Source organism: Myotis myotis, unplaced genomic scaffold, assembly GCF_014108235.1.
Source record: "Myotis myotis isolate mMyoMyo1 unplaced genomic scaffold, mMyoMyo1.p scaffold_m19_p_10, whole genome shotgun sequence".
Lineage (NCBI taxonomy): Eukaryota > Metazoa > Chordata > Mammalia > Chiroptera > Vespertilionidae > Myotis > Myotis myotis.
The window spans coordinates 79369098-79385666 of NW_023416314.1; the positions used below are offsets into that span (position 1 = coordinate 79369098).

Below are 16569 nucleotides of genomic sequence, written 5' to 3' on the forward strand. Positions count from 1 at the left end.
GGGTGGGCACGGCAGCAGCTGCGCAGTCACCGTGGCTTCCCCCACCCGCCGCAGGTGCGTCCCCTCGGAAGGAGGGGGCGGCCCACGGAGGCCGGGCCTGGGACTCTCCGGCCCCTTTCCCCACGTCACCCTCCACGCCCCGCTTCCCAGTGCTGTGTCCATACTAGGTCAGCGGCCTGCCAGGCTGGCCGGGGGCGGGGCGGGGCGCCCGCCTGGGTGGGGCCCCCCGGGGCTGAGGATGGGGGACTGCGGAGGATCCTCGCAGTCGGGGTGAAATCGGGGAGGGGAGGGACCCGCGGAGGCCGGTGCAGTCTTGTCTCCGCCCTCAGCCCCGCCCCACTGCGGCGTTTTAAGGGTCTCTAAGCCGGTGCTCTGCTGGCACTACAGTCGGGGGAGGTTTGCGTGGGGGAATTCACAGACTGCCCGCGCTGGGCCACGCTTGCCCCCACCCCACTGTGGGGACAGGAGCAGGAAGGGCCTGCTCCCAGGCCTCACAGGTTGAAGTGTGGGGCGGTCCTGACTCCCTGGCCCTGAGTCAGGGAGGGGCCAGCGTCGGGAGGCAGTTTTGGGGCGGGTGGTTTCACAGTAAGTGTGTTTGAACCCACAGTCCGGAAACGGTTACCGGTTCCCCTAGGCCCCGCTGGTGGGGACCCCAACCGCCTGCGGCTGCCCCTCCCCAGCTCCTCCCTGCCCAGGCCTCCGTCTCCAAGCTGCGGAGAATCCACTCGCCGCTGCCCCTTCCCATCTGGCACCGTGGGAGCCAGGCTTCCGGGGCCCCAGTCCCGCCTGTGAGAGTTGGAGCTCCCCCCACATCCCCAGACATCGAGGTCTCGTCTCCAGGTAGCGGCGCTCCCATCCTCCCCTCCCCACAGGGCCTCTCCTCCCCAAACGCGCCCATCTTGCTCTAGCCCCTCCCCCGGGCTGTCACCAGGACCCGGTGCCCCGTGCCCCCATCTCCACCGGGCCTGCGCCCCGCTGCCCGCGGGAGGACGCTCGGCCCCAGGTCGGGGGAGCCCCGTGGGAACGGTTTGTTTCGAAAACAGGAACCGGGCCGGGGGCTGGGCGGGGCGCCCCTTCCCCACCGCAGTCCGCTTCCTGCCCCTCCCGGCTTCCTCTGCCCAGCGCCAGGCGGGGCGGGGGGCACAGGGGCGTCCGGGTTGGGGGAGAGCGCCCTTGGTTCAGTCCCCCACTCCTGCCCGGCTCTGCCTGACCGCCGCTCTCCCGCCCTCGGCGCAGCGCGTGGCGCAGCCCCGCGCCCCGACCCCCGCCTCCGGGCGGCGCGGCAGGGGAGGGGTTAAGCTGCCGCAGGGACCGCCGCGTGCGGGCGAGAGGGCGCCCCGGTGGGGGAGGCGCGGCGGCGGTGCGGAGTCCCGCGCGGGGCGGGGCGGGGCGGGGCGGCAGGGGAGGGGAGGGGAGGGGGCGGCCACGCGCGGGGCGGGGCGGCGCGGAGCGGGGCAGCGGCGCGGAGAGCGGGCGGGAGCCGCAGCCGCAGCGAGGCTGGCGGGCAGAGCGCACGGAGGTGGCGCCTCCCGGGCCGGGTGCGTCCTCCTTGCCCGGGTCCCAAGAGTGAGTGGAGCGTGCGCGGGCGGGGCGCCCCCCTGGGAGGCCTGGGCGCTAGGGCCCCAGGGGCGGCGGGGGGCTGGTGGGTGGGGAGGCTGCCGAGGGTGTCGGGAGGGAGAGCTGAGGCGCCCCGGACCACCCCCGGGAGGGGGCGGCGCGCGCGGCCCTTCCCGGCCAGGTCTCAGTGGGACCTCCCCCCAGAACACCCCCATTTGACATATGAGAAAATTGAGGCTCCGAGAGGCCAAGTGACTCTCAAGGTCACACAGCAAGGAAGTGGCAGAGTCCGAGGGGATGGCTCTGGGCGGGTCCTACGAAAAGTCAGCCCGGGACTCGGTGGAGGAGCCCCCGCCCCCAGCCCGAGGGGGTATGCTAGGGGCGCGGGGCCTTTTCCTGGCACAAAGCTCTGCCCGTGGCCCGCGGGGGCTGCTGGTGGTGGTGAGGGGTGTTAGGGCGTTTGACCCCAGGGCTGGCTGGACCGCAGGTGCAGAGGTGGTGGTGGAATGGGCGTGTGTGTGCGCCCACGGGGGTGTGTGCATATGTGCAAGAGTGTACATGCGTGTAGGTGCACTGTCTGGCGTGTGTGCACACGTGTGCGGATGTCAGCGCTGCCGTGGCTGAGGAGTCAGCCCCATGAGTGGGTTTGCATTCTGCGTAGAGGGCTGGCTATGTGTGCCAGAGGGTCGTAGGTGTGCGCTGGGTGTGGGTGCCATTGTGTGTGTGACACGGAAGATGGCAGGCGAATGCCTGAGGCCCGGTGTGTGTGAGCTGGGGCGTCTTGCACCCCAATGTGGGTCCCTAGCCTCGGGTATGGATGAGTGTCCCTGATGGGTGCGTACGGAGTTGCTGGGGGTGCCATACAGGCACGCTCCAGCCCCCACGGCAATGGCGCCCCCTCCTGGGCATCAGATGTGTGCGCTTACAGCGCAGCTGTGCTGTATGGAGCCGGGTCAGCAGCCGGGGCTGGGGAGGCGGGTGGCGCGCGGAAAGGCTGAGCCGGGACCCCTGGGACCTCCACGGAGGAGGTGGCTGGGGAGCGCGTTTCCCAGGCTCAGGCTTCCCGCTGACGCCTCCGGCCGCAGGGCTCCCCCCACCCCCGCCCTAGGAATGTTCTCCGCTCCGCTGTCCTCCCCAAGGGCAGGCCCCTGGGGCCCGCTGCAGCCCCACCTCCCCTTCCCGGGAGCCCAGAAGGGGGCCCAGCGGGCCGGACGCCTGGGTTCCTACCCCCTCCCATCCCAGAAAGAAATTCCTCCGAGGTCCCCTCAGGCTCTGGGTTCCCAAAATAACCCTGCGGGGGAAGGGAGGCTGAGGGAGGGGAGCGAGGGGGCGCAGAGCCGGGCTGCGGTGGCTGCAGGTGCCTCCGGGGAGGGGGCGCGAGGAACAGAGGGCGTGTGGGGGGGAGCACCAACAAGCCCCCGGAGTCCCGGTTCGTCCCCATCCCCAGGGAGTCCCTCGGCCTCTGGCGACTCCGAGGGTGGGCCGGAAGTCTCTGGGCCAGCCCGTTTCCCAACTGGTGGGTTGCACCATCCCGGGCCAGACCGTTTAACCCGGGAGTGGCCGCGGCCGGCGACTCCGCCCCTGCCCAGCAGGGGGCGTGCCCGCCCCGCCCCGTTCCTGCCCACCGGCCGCTCCCCCGCCCGGCCTCCGCGGACTCCCACTCTGCCTCTCCCGGGACAGGGGTCCAGTCCGAGCCCCGTGGGAGGCTCCCGGAGCGCCTCGTGGCCCAGCCTACCCGCTCGGCGGCCATGGCGGGCACCCTCGACCTGGACAAGGGCTGCACGGTGGAGGAGCTGCTCCGCGGCTGCATCGAAGCCTTCGGTGAGTGGCGCGGACGCACAGCCGGAGCCCGGCGGGACACTGACTCCGGACCCGCTCCCAGGCCAGGCTCTGGCCCCGACCCGCTCGGCTCCGCATCCTGCACCTTCCTCGAGGAGAGGTCCCCGTGCTTCAGAAAGAGAGAGAAAATGTTCCCCTTCCCCAGCATGTCGCGTTGAAGGCAGGGATGCGGGTCCCCAGACTCTTGACACACGGGGTGCATTATCTGCCCCCACCCCCACCCCCTGGGAATCCGGAGGAACTCTCTATCTCCGGCCTGGGAGCTGTTTCCGGCTGATGAGGGTGGCTTATCTGGTGAAGGGGTGCCCCTTCCCCCAGGCACTCAGGAAATGACCTCTGGATTCTTGACCCTGGGGAACCCAGGCTCCTTCCGCCCCAGCTGGTTCCCCTCCTGAGGATGGCCCGACTCAGACACTCCCCCCTCCATCCAGTTCCTCGTCCCGCCTGTGTCTCTCCCACCCTACCTCCTCTTTCTAACCTGCCTCCAGCTCTGGGAATCCTGGGAAAGCTGGAGATTGGGGTTGGGGTGGGGTGGAGGGAGAAGATACCCTTCTGGCTGAGGGGTAGGGGTTAGAGATGGGGCTGCTGGACAAAGAGTCAACCCGCTCCTCTCTGCCCCTCGGAGCTAGATGACTCCGGGAAGGTGCGGGACCCGCAGCTGGTACGCATGTTCCTCATGATGCACCCCTGGTACATCCCTTCATCCCAGCTGGCGGCCAAGCTGCTCCACATATATCCTTCCTGGTCTCACCCCGCAGCCCAGCCCCCTAGCCAGCCACTGGCCCCGATGGGCTTCACTCTAGAGGCGGACCGCCTGCGTCCCAGAGTTCAGGCTTGGCCCAGCCTCCCTAAGGCCCAGGCAGTCCTGACTGCCTCCCCAACCTAGGCCTTGCCTCCCACTCCCTATAGTCTGGGACCCTTCCCTACTGTCAGCTTGGTCTGCCTCTTGCCTCTGCCAGAAACCAGGCCCTGCTCTCAGCGCCCCCAGAACCTAGCTTCTTCCTTCTCACCTCCCTCTCCTGCTCAGCGCTCATCCCTTCCTGCAGCCTCTGTGCAGAGCCTCGGCCTGGGCCTGCCCCACCCCTGCTCCAGGTCCTTCCCCCAGCATTTCTCCTGGAACCAGGCCCCGTCCCCTGCCTCCCTTTCTAGATGTAGGCTGCACTCTGGTTTTCCTTAACTCTCTGTCACCTACCAACAATCCCGGAAGGACAACTCCAGCTCCATGCAGGTGAAAACGTGTCATCTGGTTAGGTGAGTCCTCCCTCCTGGGGCACCTTCCCCTTCCTCCCCTGCCCCAGGCCTGGGCCTGACACAGTTGGTCATGTGGGTTTGCCCCCCGGCTCTGTCCAAGGTGGGCGTGCTGCCGCAAGCCTGCCCGTTCTGGTCCTGGCCTAGGTTTTCTCATCTGTCCAAAGAGGATGGAGAAGGACAGAGCCAGGACAGGGGGAACCGTGGTCTGAAGCTCTCTCCCCCTTTTGTGGGGAGTTACAACGCCAGGGGCGGGTGGGGGAGGGGCCACCTTGGGTGACTCCCACTCTCCCCAGGTACTGGATCTCAGCATTCCCAGCAGAGTTTGACTTGAACCATGAGCTCGCTGAGCAGATCAAGGAGTTGAAGGCTCTGCTGGACCAAGAAGGGAACCGCAGGCATAGCAGCCTCATCGACATCGAGGGCGTGTGCGTGGGGGGAGCCTGGGGGCAGGGCAGGCGTTCGGCACGCTACACTGTCTGTGCTTAATAAATGTTTGTTAAATTGAATGAGTGAGGGTCATGTCCCTCTCTTGCTTAAACGCCTTCTGTGGTTCTCTGTCGCCTTCAAAATGTCTCGGCTGGGGATTAGGGCCTCTCATGGCATCTGCCTCACCTTCCACAGCCCTGCGCGCATCCCACGCACCTCATCCTGCAGTCACACGGGTCCACGCGCCATTCTCCAGCCCTGCATCCTCTCCCATCACCATGCTCTGCTCGTACCGCTCCCCTTGCATCTCTGTGTTATCACATGCAGCTCCGGCGTGGAGTGTCTGTGGGCTCGGAGGGCCCAGGCTTTTCCGGGGCGGGACGTGTTGTTCCCTCCTCTGCTCCCCGTGGCACTTTGTGCAAAGACCTGTACACACACCACGCTGTTTCGTGATTGTTTGTTTCTGTGTCCGCCTCCCTCAGTAGCCTGTGAGCTCCTCGGGGGCAGGAACATGTCTTGCTCATCTCTGACCCCCAGTGTCTAGCACAGTGCCTGGCACAGAGTACGTCTTCCATGATTGCGTGTGGAGTGCATGAGGAGGGGCGACTGCAGGAGCTCTGGGACCGGGGACAGTGTGGAGGTCCTCAGTCGGCCCGAGTGGCATGTGTTTGCATGAGGGGGGGCGTCTCCGGCAAAGGGCTCACTGCCCTGCCCCCCCAGCCCCACCTACAAGTGGCAGCGGCAGGTGACGCAGCGGAACCCAGTGGGACAGAAAAAGCGCAAGATGTCCCTGTTGTTTGACCACCTGGAGCCCATGGAGCTGGCGGAGCATCTCACCTACCTGGAGTACCGCTCCTTCTGCAAGATCCTGGTGTGGCCCGAGGGCCTTCGGTCAGGGGTGGGGTGCAGGCTGGGGCTGGGGCTGGGGTCCCAGAGGGGCAGCATCCTTGGGGTAGGTGGGGTCACAGGGTGGGCGGCTGGTTTCAGTATAACCACCACAGGGCACCTGGAGGGGAGGAGTGGCTGTGGGTGAAGGAAGGGGCTCCCCAGGCACTGAGGCTGCTCCCGCCCCCAGTTCCAGGACTATCACAGTTTTGTGACTCACGGCTGCACCGTGGACAACCCTGTGCTGGAGCGATTCATCTCCCTTTTCAACAGTGTCTCGCAGTGGGTCCAGCTCATGATCCTCAGCAAGCCCACCGCCCCCCAGCGGGCCCTGGTCATCACACACTTCGTCCACGTGGCAGAGGTCCTGGCCCCCCCCCCCCCGTTCCCTCCCTGCTCCCCAACTGCCAGGACCCCGCGGCCTCCTCTCCGGAAAAGCGGCCTCCTCTCCGGAAAAGCGGGGCCAAATTCTGGACCCATTCAGTGATGCCCCTCCCCCTTCCGCCCCCCCCCCTTTGTCCCCCAGAAGCTGCTACAGCTGCAGAACTTCAACACGCTGATGGCGGTGGTCGGGGGCCTGAGCCACAGCTCCATCTCTCGCCTCAAGGAGACCCACAGCCACGTTAGCCCCGAGACCATCAAGGTGCCTGGGGCCGGGGGGTCAGGGGAGCAGCCTTGTCCAGCCCTGGGCTCCGCCTGCCTTCCCAGGTCTGGCTCCCCTGGGAACTCACAGCAGTGGGCTGGGCACTCCCGCCCTCATTTGACAGATGGGGAAACTGAGGCTTGGAGGGATCAAATGCTTTCGCCATGTCACACAATGAACGCGGCAGCGCGGGGCTCACAGGCCTGCCTGGCTCCAAAGCTGCTGTTTTCTGCTCCTTTTGTCTTGCTTAGCACATTGGGTGACATACATACAGAAAAGTACATAAACATGTACAGTTAAAAGAAAGGTGAGAAAGGATACACCCAGTGACACCACCCAGGTCAAGAGCTAGAACGCCGACAGCCCCCGAAGCCCCCGGCGCCTTGGAGCATAACCCCCTCCCCGGCAGAGTGACCAATGTCCCGCCTGTCGCAACGATGACCCTGCTTTTCCTCATGGCTTTACCACTCAGGCTTGCACCCCCAAACAACGTGGGGTTTGTGTTGCCTGTTTTTGAACTTTCTATAAATGGGATTATGTCGTTTATGTTACTTTATATCTTCTTTCATTCTTGCATTCTGTTATGTGGAACACGCGTTCATTCATTTTCATCACTGCATAATGTTTTTTTAAATATATTTTATTGATTTTTTACAGAGAGGAAGGGAGAGGGATAGAGAGTTAGAAACATCGATGAGAGAGAAACATCGATCAGCTGCCTCCTGCACACTCCGCACTGGGGATGTGCCCGCAACCCAGGTGTGTGCCCTTGACCGGAACCGAACCTGGGACCCTTGAGTCCGCAGGCCGCCGCTCTATCCGCTGAGCCAAACTGGTAGGGCCCCACATAAGGTTTTACTGTAAGTCCGCTCCGATGTGCGATCTACTCCGCTGTGGGACATTTGGGGTTTTCCCCACTCGGACCGTTAGAACGACACACCCAAGAGCATCGTTCTAAGTGTCCCTGCCTGCTTTGCCCCTCTCAGCCTCGGTCTCTTCTCCTGTTAAGCGCTGATGGCCCGAGGCCAGGCCTGTGTGCAGCTGTGGTACTTGGAAGTGGGCGTTCCCTTGAACTCATGACCTGTTAACTCTGACCCTCAGGGCTGAAGGGAGCCAGTGCTGGGGGACCGTGAGGGGGGATTTTGCCTTTTCACCCACCCCTGCCTCAGATCCTCATCCTCTCCCACATTTCTAGGGCTGAGTGGGGGGTGATGCTGAGCCAGTGATGGGTGTACGTGTGTGACCGTCCGCCCTTTGCCCCCAGCTCTGGGAAGGTCTGACGGAACTGGTGACGGCCACCAGCAACTACGGCAACTACCGGCGGCGGCTGGCAGCCTGCGTGGGCTTCCGCTTCCCCATCCTGGGCGTGCACCTCAAGGACCTGGTGGCCCTGCAGCTGGCACTGCCTGACTGGCTGGACCCTGCCCGGACCCGACTTAACGGGGCCAAGATGAAGCAGCTGTTCAGCATCTTGGAGGAGCTGGCCATGGTGACCAGCCTCCAGCCACCAGTGCAGGCCAACCCTGACCTGCTGAGCCTGCTCACGGTGAGGGCAGGCACCAGGCTGACAACCGTGGCGGGTCCTGGGTTCCCACATGGCTGCAGGCCTGGCCGGGGGCTCTTGGTTTGGAGCAAGGGACTGAGATCCAGCCTGGGCTCTGAGCTTGGAGTGAATTCTGAGATGGGCTCCAGGCTCCAGGCTCCAGGCTCCAGGCTCCAGGCTCCAGGCAGGACTGTGGACTGAGGTCTGGTCTCAAGGTTGGCGTGAGGGTCCTGGGTTGAGTTACCAGCAGTTCTGGGCTTGACCTTGGACCCGGTTTTGAGGTCTAGGGTGGGAGCTGGGTTCTAATCTAGATCTGAGCCAGGTTCTAGACCAGGGGTGGGCAAACTTTTTGACTCGAGGGCCACAATGGGTTCTTAAACTGGACCGGAGGGCCGGAACAAAAGCATGGATGGAGTGTTTGTGTGAACTAATATAAATTCAAAGTAAACATCATAACATAAAAGGGTACGGTCTTTTATTTCAATAGTTTTATTCATTTCAAACGAGCCGGATCCGGCCCGCGGGCCGTAGTTTGCCCACGGCTGTTCTAGACATTGGGCTGGGGCTTAGCTTTTCAGTTTAGAGGGATTGTTAGCTACCCCCAGGCTCTGGGCTGAAGTCTGAGCTGGATTGGATTCTGAATGCTGGGTTCGGTTCTAGGTTGGGGTGAATTTGAGGTCTTGGCTGGGTTCTGACCTGGATTCTTTTTTTAAAATTTTATTTTATTAACAGAGAGGGAGAGAGAGAGAGAGAGAGAGAGAGAGAGAGAGAGAGAGAGAGAGAGAGAGAGAAGAGGAACATCAACACGAGAGAAGCATTTATCAGTTGCCTCCCATATGCACCCGACCTATTGGTGTACAGGATGATGCGCCAACCAACTGAGCCACACCGGCCAGGACCTGACCTGGCTTCTGGCTGAGGCCTTGACAGTGCACTTTGCTCGAGGTTTAGGGGGAGCTTGGCCTGTGGTCTGTGTGCTGGGCTGGCATGTGGCTGCTGGGGTGTGCTCTCAGCTGGCCTTGTCCTGAGCCTGTCTTCTGGCCTGGGCTCGGGCTGAGCTGCAGTCTCTGCTGGACCTGTGACCTGGGCTCCAGGCAGTGGGCTCCTGAGAGCAGCCAGGCCTGTGGCTGACAGACCTGTGTCGCAGGTGTCGCTGGATCAGTACCAGACGGAGGACGAGCTCTACCAGCTGTCCCTGCAGCGGGAGCCGCGCTGCAAGTCCTCGGTGAGAAGGGGGTTCTCCTTCTCCACTCCTACCCCCAGCCACCGCCCCCCCCCCCCCACCTGGCCCCAAGCCCAGGATGTGAGGGCCTTTATTTGGTGGGGAGTTTTCCCATTGGGAGGGGTTAGGTGGGTGTGGGTGGTCCTAGGGCAGGCTCAAACTTAGCCGCTGCTGCACCCGTCCTGCCTGTTGTGCAGGCTCCCTTACCCCTGGCTTCTCCTCTCCGCTCCCCTGGGCTCTGGGCTCCCCCACCTCTGGCTCTCGCTCAGGCCTGACCATTCCCACAGCCAACCAGCCCCACCAGCTGCACCCCGCCGCCCCAGGCCCCTGTGCTGGAGGAATGGACCTCAGCGGCCAAACCCAAGCTGGACCAGGCGCTCGTGGTGGAGCACATCGAGAAGATGGTGGAGGTGAGACTCTGAGCCAGGCTCTGAAGCCTTAGGACGCTGGTTTTGCCAAGTTCAAGGGCCAGCACTCGCTCTCCAGAAGGCATGGGCTATGGCAGAGGGAGGTGGGGGGGGGGAGATGGACAGCTGCCCACATCTGGACACCCTTTCACACGGACTGAGAGCGCAGGCAGGATGAGCTGATGGTGCTTTTTTCTCTTGTCCTCTGCGTCCCTCTGTGTCCCCAAGTCTGTGTTCCGGAACTTTGACGTCGACGGGGATGGCCACATCTCTCAGGAAGAGTTCCAGATCATCCGTGGGAACTTCCCTTACCTCAGCGCCTTTGGGGACCTCGACCAGAACCAGTGAGGAGGGCTGGGGGCCGGGGAGGGGGAAGGCAAGCTCACTTCCCCTTGGGGTTCAGTTTCCTTCTGTGCATGGTCAGGCCATTGGACCAGACGCTCTCGGCAGAGAAAGCTGCCCCTGTGGGAAGGAACTCTCACGCGGGGTCACAGGGTGCCTGAAAGCAGCCAGGCCTGTGGCTCACCCATTCCGACAGATGGGGGCTCCACCGGCTTCTTACAAAGACGGTGGCCTGGGCACTGCTTCTTCACCAATGCCGTTCCATTTGCGGGGCTCCCAGCTGGTGCACAGTGTGGGCAAGTGGAATCCCTGGATAGCCTGTTTTAATGAATAGATAAGAAAGGCCTGTAATTAGCACCCACTTGCTTATCAACAATTCACAAGCTGACAATTTGGACAAACAGCTGGTTGTCTGAGGTAGGTTAAATGTGCCCCCTGCAACCATAATCATATCTGTTTTGCTGAACAGATAAAATTCCAATCAAAATTTACAGGTCAAGATCTTTTTAAATGTTAAATGTTTATCTGTATTTAAAAACCTGTTTTTTTTTTCCATAATGCAAAAATCCCTGGTTTAAAAAAAACAGGTGGTAAAATAGATTTGTAATAAACAAAGTGTATAAAGTAAGAAGTGAAAAGTTGCCTTCCTCCTTTCCTAGCTGAAGAGGTTATTATCATAACTTCCTAGTAAGCCCCTTGACAGGGTTCCTGGTTTGGCAATATGCGTATCCTTCCAGTCTTTTTTTCTTTTCTTTCATGCATGTGCAAATTGACAGATTTTGTTTGCCTGTGTTTGTGTCATGGACAAACAGAATTATAGCATAAATCCAGCTCTGCCCATGGTGTTTGTTGTAACTGTTTTGTTTCTCCACCCAGAGTTGAGACAGAGTTCCATGTTATCTCCCTGGGCGGGGGAGGGGGGAAGAGGGGAGGTTCAGGCCACACTTTCAGTGAGGATGCAGCCCTCAGAGACCTTTGAGGCCCAGCTTCAAGCTGGAGTCTCAGCCTTAGCTCCTCACCACCTGCAAGCACCCGGCCTTGGGCCTCCCCTGGTTGGGTATCAAAACCCAGCACCTGACCCCGGCTGGTTGCCAGCTAGATTCCCAGTAGGGGGCGTGCAGGAGGCAGCTGATTGATGTTTCTCTCCCTCTCCCTCCCTCTCTCTCTCAAATCAATACAAATATATTTAAACACACACACACACACACACACACACACACACACACACCCCCCATCACCACCACCACCACCACCACCACCACCGCCACCACCACCACCAACAGCAGCAACAGCAATCGCCATAAAACCAGCACCTGGCTGGCCAGGAGGGAGACCAGCAACCCAGTGTCAGGTCCCAACTCACTGCCTCAGCTTGACGCTCCCTCTTTGGTTCTGGAACTTGGGGGTTTCCATTTTTTTTCTTTCAAACTCACTATGCATTTAAAGCTATTTTTTTAAAAATATATTTTATTGATTTTTTACAGAGAGGAAGGGAGAGGGATAGAGAGCCAGAAACATCGATGAGAGAGAAACACCGGTCAGCTGCCTCCCGCACACCTCCCACTGGGGATGTGCCCGCAACCAAGGCACATGCCCTTGACCGGAATCGAACCCGGGACCCCTCAGTTAGCAGGCCGATGCTCTATCCACTGAGCCAAACCGGTCACGGCTAAAGCTATTTTTTATATTTCACCAGCACCTAGATGTTTGTAGCAGAAAGGTTTTCAGGTGTTTTTTTTTTAGTCACTATCTTGGCAGAACTGCATGTCATGCTTTTTTTTTTTTTGCTTTTGTTTTCCACTTAAACCTTTATCGTGGACATGTCTTCATGCCGATTCATGCAGGACCATGTCATTCTTTAGAGCAGCGTCAGAGTAATCCCTTACCTCGCCATTCTTCCGCAGATGGATGTGTAGGTTGTGCCCAGTGTCCGCTACTAATATAGGCGGGGCTGCTGTGGGCATCTTTGCGGCCATGCACTCAGGCCACTGTTTCTGTAGGAGAAATTCCTAGAAGTGGGATAATTGAATCAAAAGATATGCACATTCTAAATTAGGAGGAGAGACTGCCAAAGTGACCTCAGGCAGGGTGGTGCCAGCTTGCGCCCTCGGCAGCAGCGAACGGGTGCCCATTTCCCAGCTTCCCTGCCAACAGCGGAATCTATAAAAAGCTCTACAGTTTTGCCAGTTTAATTGGCAAAGGGTGTCTTGGTTAAATCCGTGTTTCTTCAATACTAGTGGGGGTAGGATGTCTTTTCATATGTTTATTGGCCACTTATATTTCTTCTGTTAATTGCCTGTTCATAGTCTTTGTCCATTATTCCACTGGGTTTGTTGGTCTTTTTGCTCATTGATTTTTTGAATCTCTGTTAATGGATATTAACCCTTTGCTGTCGAATGTGTTTGCAACTATTTTCCTCCAGTCTGTCATTTGTGTTGTCTTTTCCCGTATAAAATTCTTTAAAAATTTTGTGTGTTCAGTATGTCAGTCTTTTTCTTTGTAGCTTCTTAGATTTGTGTTGTGTGTAGAAAGGCCCTCACCCCCTCAAGATTACAAAATGATTCTCTTAAACCTTTTCAGGTTCTTCGATAGTTTTTATTCTTTTACATTAGCGCTCTCAGTTCGGTGGGAATTTTGTTTCCATGCACAGCATGAGGCAGGAATCCAGGCGTCTGCTTTTCCCTAACCGGCCAGTTGTTCCAATGCCCCTGAACTTGAAGGACCACCCGGACCCCACCATGGAGCTCAGATCCCATGGGTGGAGGTTTGCAGCAAGGACCAGCCATCAGCAGAAACAGCTCCGGGTAGCCCGGGGCCCAGTGACTACCAGACACTCTCCTAAATGCTTCATGTGCGCGATCTCAATCCTCACCCCCCCCCCCCCCCGCCCCCTGAGGTGCAGGGCCGATCATTATCCTCATTTAGAGAAGAGGAAACTGAGGCACAGAGAGCTCTAACCGGCTGGAGGTCGCATAGCCAGGAAGTAGTGGAGCCAGATGTGAGTGGAGGTCTGTGGATCTGCAGAGCGCATGCTCACTCTTTCCTAATTGCTGAGAAAGGCATTCTGCGGGCAGCCCTGGAGAAGGGGAGCACTGGCCACAGGGGTCTTTCCCGCAGGGTTATGGGAGCTCCTGGCCCCAGAACTCCCCAGAGACCTCTTTTTTTAAAAAAAATACTTTATTGATTTTTTTACAGAGAGGAAGGGAGAGGGATGAGACATCGATGAGCGAGAAACATCAATCAGCTGCCTCCTGCACACTCCCCACTGGGGCTGTGCCCAGCCAAGGTACATGCCCTTGACCGGAATCAAACCTGGGACCCTTGAGTCCGCAGGCCGACGCTCTATCCACTGAGCCAAACCAGTTAGGGCCCCAGAGACCTCTTTAATCCTCGGGGCCCTGAGCTGGTGCTTGTCAGAGCTCAGGGTGGAAGCAGGGGCTGATGCCCGGGGAGAGAGCACAGCCCTCCGCGTTTGCACACCGGCTCTGTGCAGTGGGCAGGGCGGGACGACAATCCCCGCTTTCTCGGGGGGAACCCAGAAGTGACAGGCCCGAGACCACACAGCTGGTTAGTAGCAGCCGCTACAACTGCCTGGCGCCAGCCCCGTGTTCTTTCTCTTCCCTGCACCAGGGCTCCAAACCAGGAGTGCGGGGAGGACCTTGTGCTTGGGAGGGCTCTTCCCAGTGGGTGGGTGGTCGGGGGCGGGCTCCAACGGAGGCGCTCCCTCCCCCGGCAGGGATGGCTGCATCAGCCGGGAGGAGATGATCTCCTACTTCCTCCGCTCCAGCTCCGTGCTGGGCGGCCGCATGGGCTTCGTGCACAACTTCCAGGAGACCAACTCCTTGCGCCCCGTCGCCTGCCGCCACTGCAAGGCCCTGGTGAGCCCCCGCCCACGCCACACCCGCCAGCCCCGCCCACGCCCCGCCCTGTTCTCCCTTCTGGCCCCGCCCCTGCCAGAGCCCTCTCAGCTCTCAGCCCAGGCCAGCCAGCCTCCTTCACGTCCCCTGCCTCTCCTCTTGCTATTCTGCATCTAACCCTTAAGGGCCCAGGGAGGCTCAGGCCCAGGCCCTGCCCTTGAGAAGGAAGAAGTAGCGTCATCACCAAATACCTCCCCCCAGCACGGCCCTTCTCCTCTGTTTCAGATCCTGGGCATCTACAAGCAGGGCCTCAAATGCCGAGGTGAGATGGCATGGCGGGGCTACTGGGCTGCTTTTTTTGGGGAAGAGTTACTCTCTGCCTGGGGACTCTTATTTTGGTGGGGCAACGGCAACGGAGTGAAGTCCCTTGGAGCCAGGGAGGTGATGATTATATGTGAAGGGTTTTGGGAGAGGGCAGAGAATGGCAAGTAGGGTTAAGAGAGCGCGTTGGAAGGAGACTTTTGTTTTGGTGGGGCAGCTGCTCAGGAGCAAAGGAACCTGGGGAAAGGTGCAGGCCTAGAGGATGGGAGGGAGGGTGTTCTGACCAACGGCCCCGGCTGGGCTCCCCATCTGCCTCCTCCAGCCTGTGGTGTGAACTGCCACAAGCAGTGCAAGGATCGCCTGTCAGTGGAGTGCCGGCGCCGGGCCCAGAGCATGAGTCTGGAGGGGTGTGCATCCTCCCCCTCCCCCACACACACCCACCATCGCACCTTCAGCTTCTCCCTGCCCCGCCCGGGCCGGCGCGGATCCCGGCCTCCAGGTAAGACGCAGTCTCGGGCCAGTGGAGGGAGGAAGGCAGGGCCATTGTGGCCAAGTCTTAATTCACCCAGGATGGAAACCATTTCAGAGTTTGTATAATTCTCTTATTTTGGTAGGGTGATGCAGAAGGTTGGACTGGTAAGGGTGCCAGAAGGGAGCCAAGGAACCCTTGACCCTCTGAGGCTGAAGAGGAGAGAGACTTTAATATATAAGGAAGAGTAAAAGTGAAAGAGGCTTCAAGATTCCAGTCACACTCTTATTTTGTTAGAGGGATTGACAATGGGTGGGAGAGGGAGTTATGTGAGCCATTTACCTGCATTTTCTTGTTTGGCTGCTCGGGACACATTTTGAGAATTCAAAGCCCCATACCCCGAAAATCACCTGCAGCTCTCGGGGGAAGGGGGGCGGTCTCTGGTGGCTTTAGGTCAGTTTGCTGAATGATAATTCCTCAAAGGATTATTTTGCCGAGAGCAGTCTGAACAACTGTGTTAAACTGGGGTCTAAGGCTGTTGACCACCACCTTTCGGATCGGCATAAGTCCTCAAACATAGAAAAGATAAAACCATTTGCACGGAACCCTCCAGAAGTGCTGGTGTCTAGAATGTGCAACACACAAAATTGGCATTTAAGCAAACTGCACTGACAGATCTGCGGCTGCGAAAAAGTGCGGCGAAGTGAAAACTTAGAAGAGCCTCAAAAATTGGGCCGTTTGGTCATTCAGTGAATTGGTTTTTGGTGGATGGGCCTGCTTCCGGGATGGGGCTGGGTGCCTCCTGTGAGTGGGGGAATGGCTGCTGAAGGCACTGGGACCCAGGAGTAGATCCTGTGATGAACACTCCACCCTCCACCCCCCTGCAGAGATCCGAGAAGAGGAGGTGCAGACGGTGGAGGACGGAGTGTTTGACATCCACTTGTAATGATGGTGAGTCCTCCCACAGCTTTGGCCAGAGCCTCCACACTGGGGACCGGGGGTGGGGGGTGGGGCCAGGGAAAGGGCGCTCTGTCCGAATGGCCTGGGCCAGGGGGACCCCTACTTTTGGGGGAAGGTTCTTCCTCACCACCCCTGTTTTTCTCTTCCCAGCTGTGACTGGATCCAGCACTCATGTCTGTCTTGGAGCAAAGACCTGGAGCAGAGCAGGGAGCCGGGTGCTGGGGCAGCAGGCTGGGGCTGGGGGGTGGGGCATGAGGGTGGCATGTGGCTGAGGGCAGGGCCGGGGCTGGCGTCCCTAAGGTTGTATAGACTCTTGTGAATATTTGTATTTTCCAGGAATAAAAAGGCCCATGTCATGAACCTAGACCATCAGAGCCAGGACTCCTGGAGGGGGGCGGGACTAGAATGTGGGAGTGGCCACTCTGTAGCCAGAGAATCTTGGGAGATCTGAGGTCTCATGTGTCTGGAATCTTGGGGGGACTAGAATCCTGCGGGGCAGAACCTTAGGACCAGAAAACCTTGGAACGTAAGCATCTTGGAGAGGCTCTGAAATCTCGAGGAGTCCAGAATCTCGGGAGCCTAAAACTTGAAACTAGCACTTCTTTGCACCCAGACTGGCTGGGCCAGTGGTTCGGGGTGACCATAGCCTTCAGCCTACAGTCCAAATTCCCTTGCTTGACAGGCGGCCTTTCAGCTCCTGTTTGAATTCTTCCAGCCATGGGGAGTTCACTGCAGAGAATCCTGGGAGGGGAAGGGCTGCCCTGAGTGCCAGCTAGGGGGGGCGGTGGGGGGCTGGGCAGCTTTCCTGCCTGGGGGCAGGGAGGGCTGCACTTGGGCTTGCAGCCTG

At 59.7% G+C, this 16569-nt stretch overlaps 1 protein-coding gene across 5 annotated transcripts; it reads left to right on the plus strand.

Moving 5' to 3' along the window:
• The first annotated feature begins 301 nt into the window (after window positions 1–301).
• RASGRP2 (RAS guanyl releasing protein 2) lies at window positions 302–16058 on the plus strand. 5 transcript variants are annotated; one of them, XM_036326758.1, is made up of 17 exons: window positions 302–840; window positions 3238–3378; window positions 4026–4128; window positions 4585–4647; window positions 4941–5072; window positions 5794–5944; window positions 6149–6322; window positions 6485–6601; window positions 7866–8147; window positions 9292–9369; window positions 9654–9776; window positions 10002–10117; window positions 13852–13993; window positions 14258–14294; window positions 14616–14792; window positions 15650–15713; window positions 15873–16025. In XM_036326758.1, the coding sequence occupies exons 2-16, from the start codon at window positions 3306–3308 to the stop codon at window positions 15706–15708; spliced, it is 1827 nt and encodes a 608-aa protein (XP_036182651.1). In that variant the 5' UTR covers window positions 302–840; window positions 3238–3305; the 3' UTR covers window positions 15709–15713; window positions 15873–16025. The 5 variants fall into 5 exon arrangements, with proteins under 5 accessions (XP_036182651.1, XP_036182654.1, XP_036182652.1 ...); XM_036326761.1 differs by lacking the exon at window positions 302–840 and adding an exon at window positions 936–1003; XM_036326759.1 differs by lacking the exon at window positions 302–840 and adding an exon at window positions 940–1026.
• The last annotated feature ends 511 nt before the right edge of the window (window positions 16059–16569 follow it).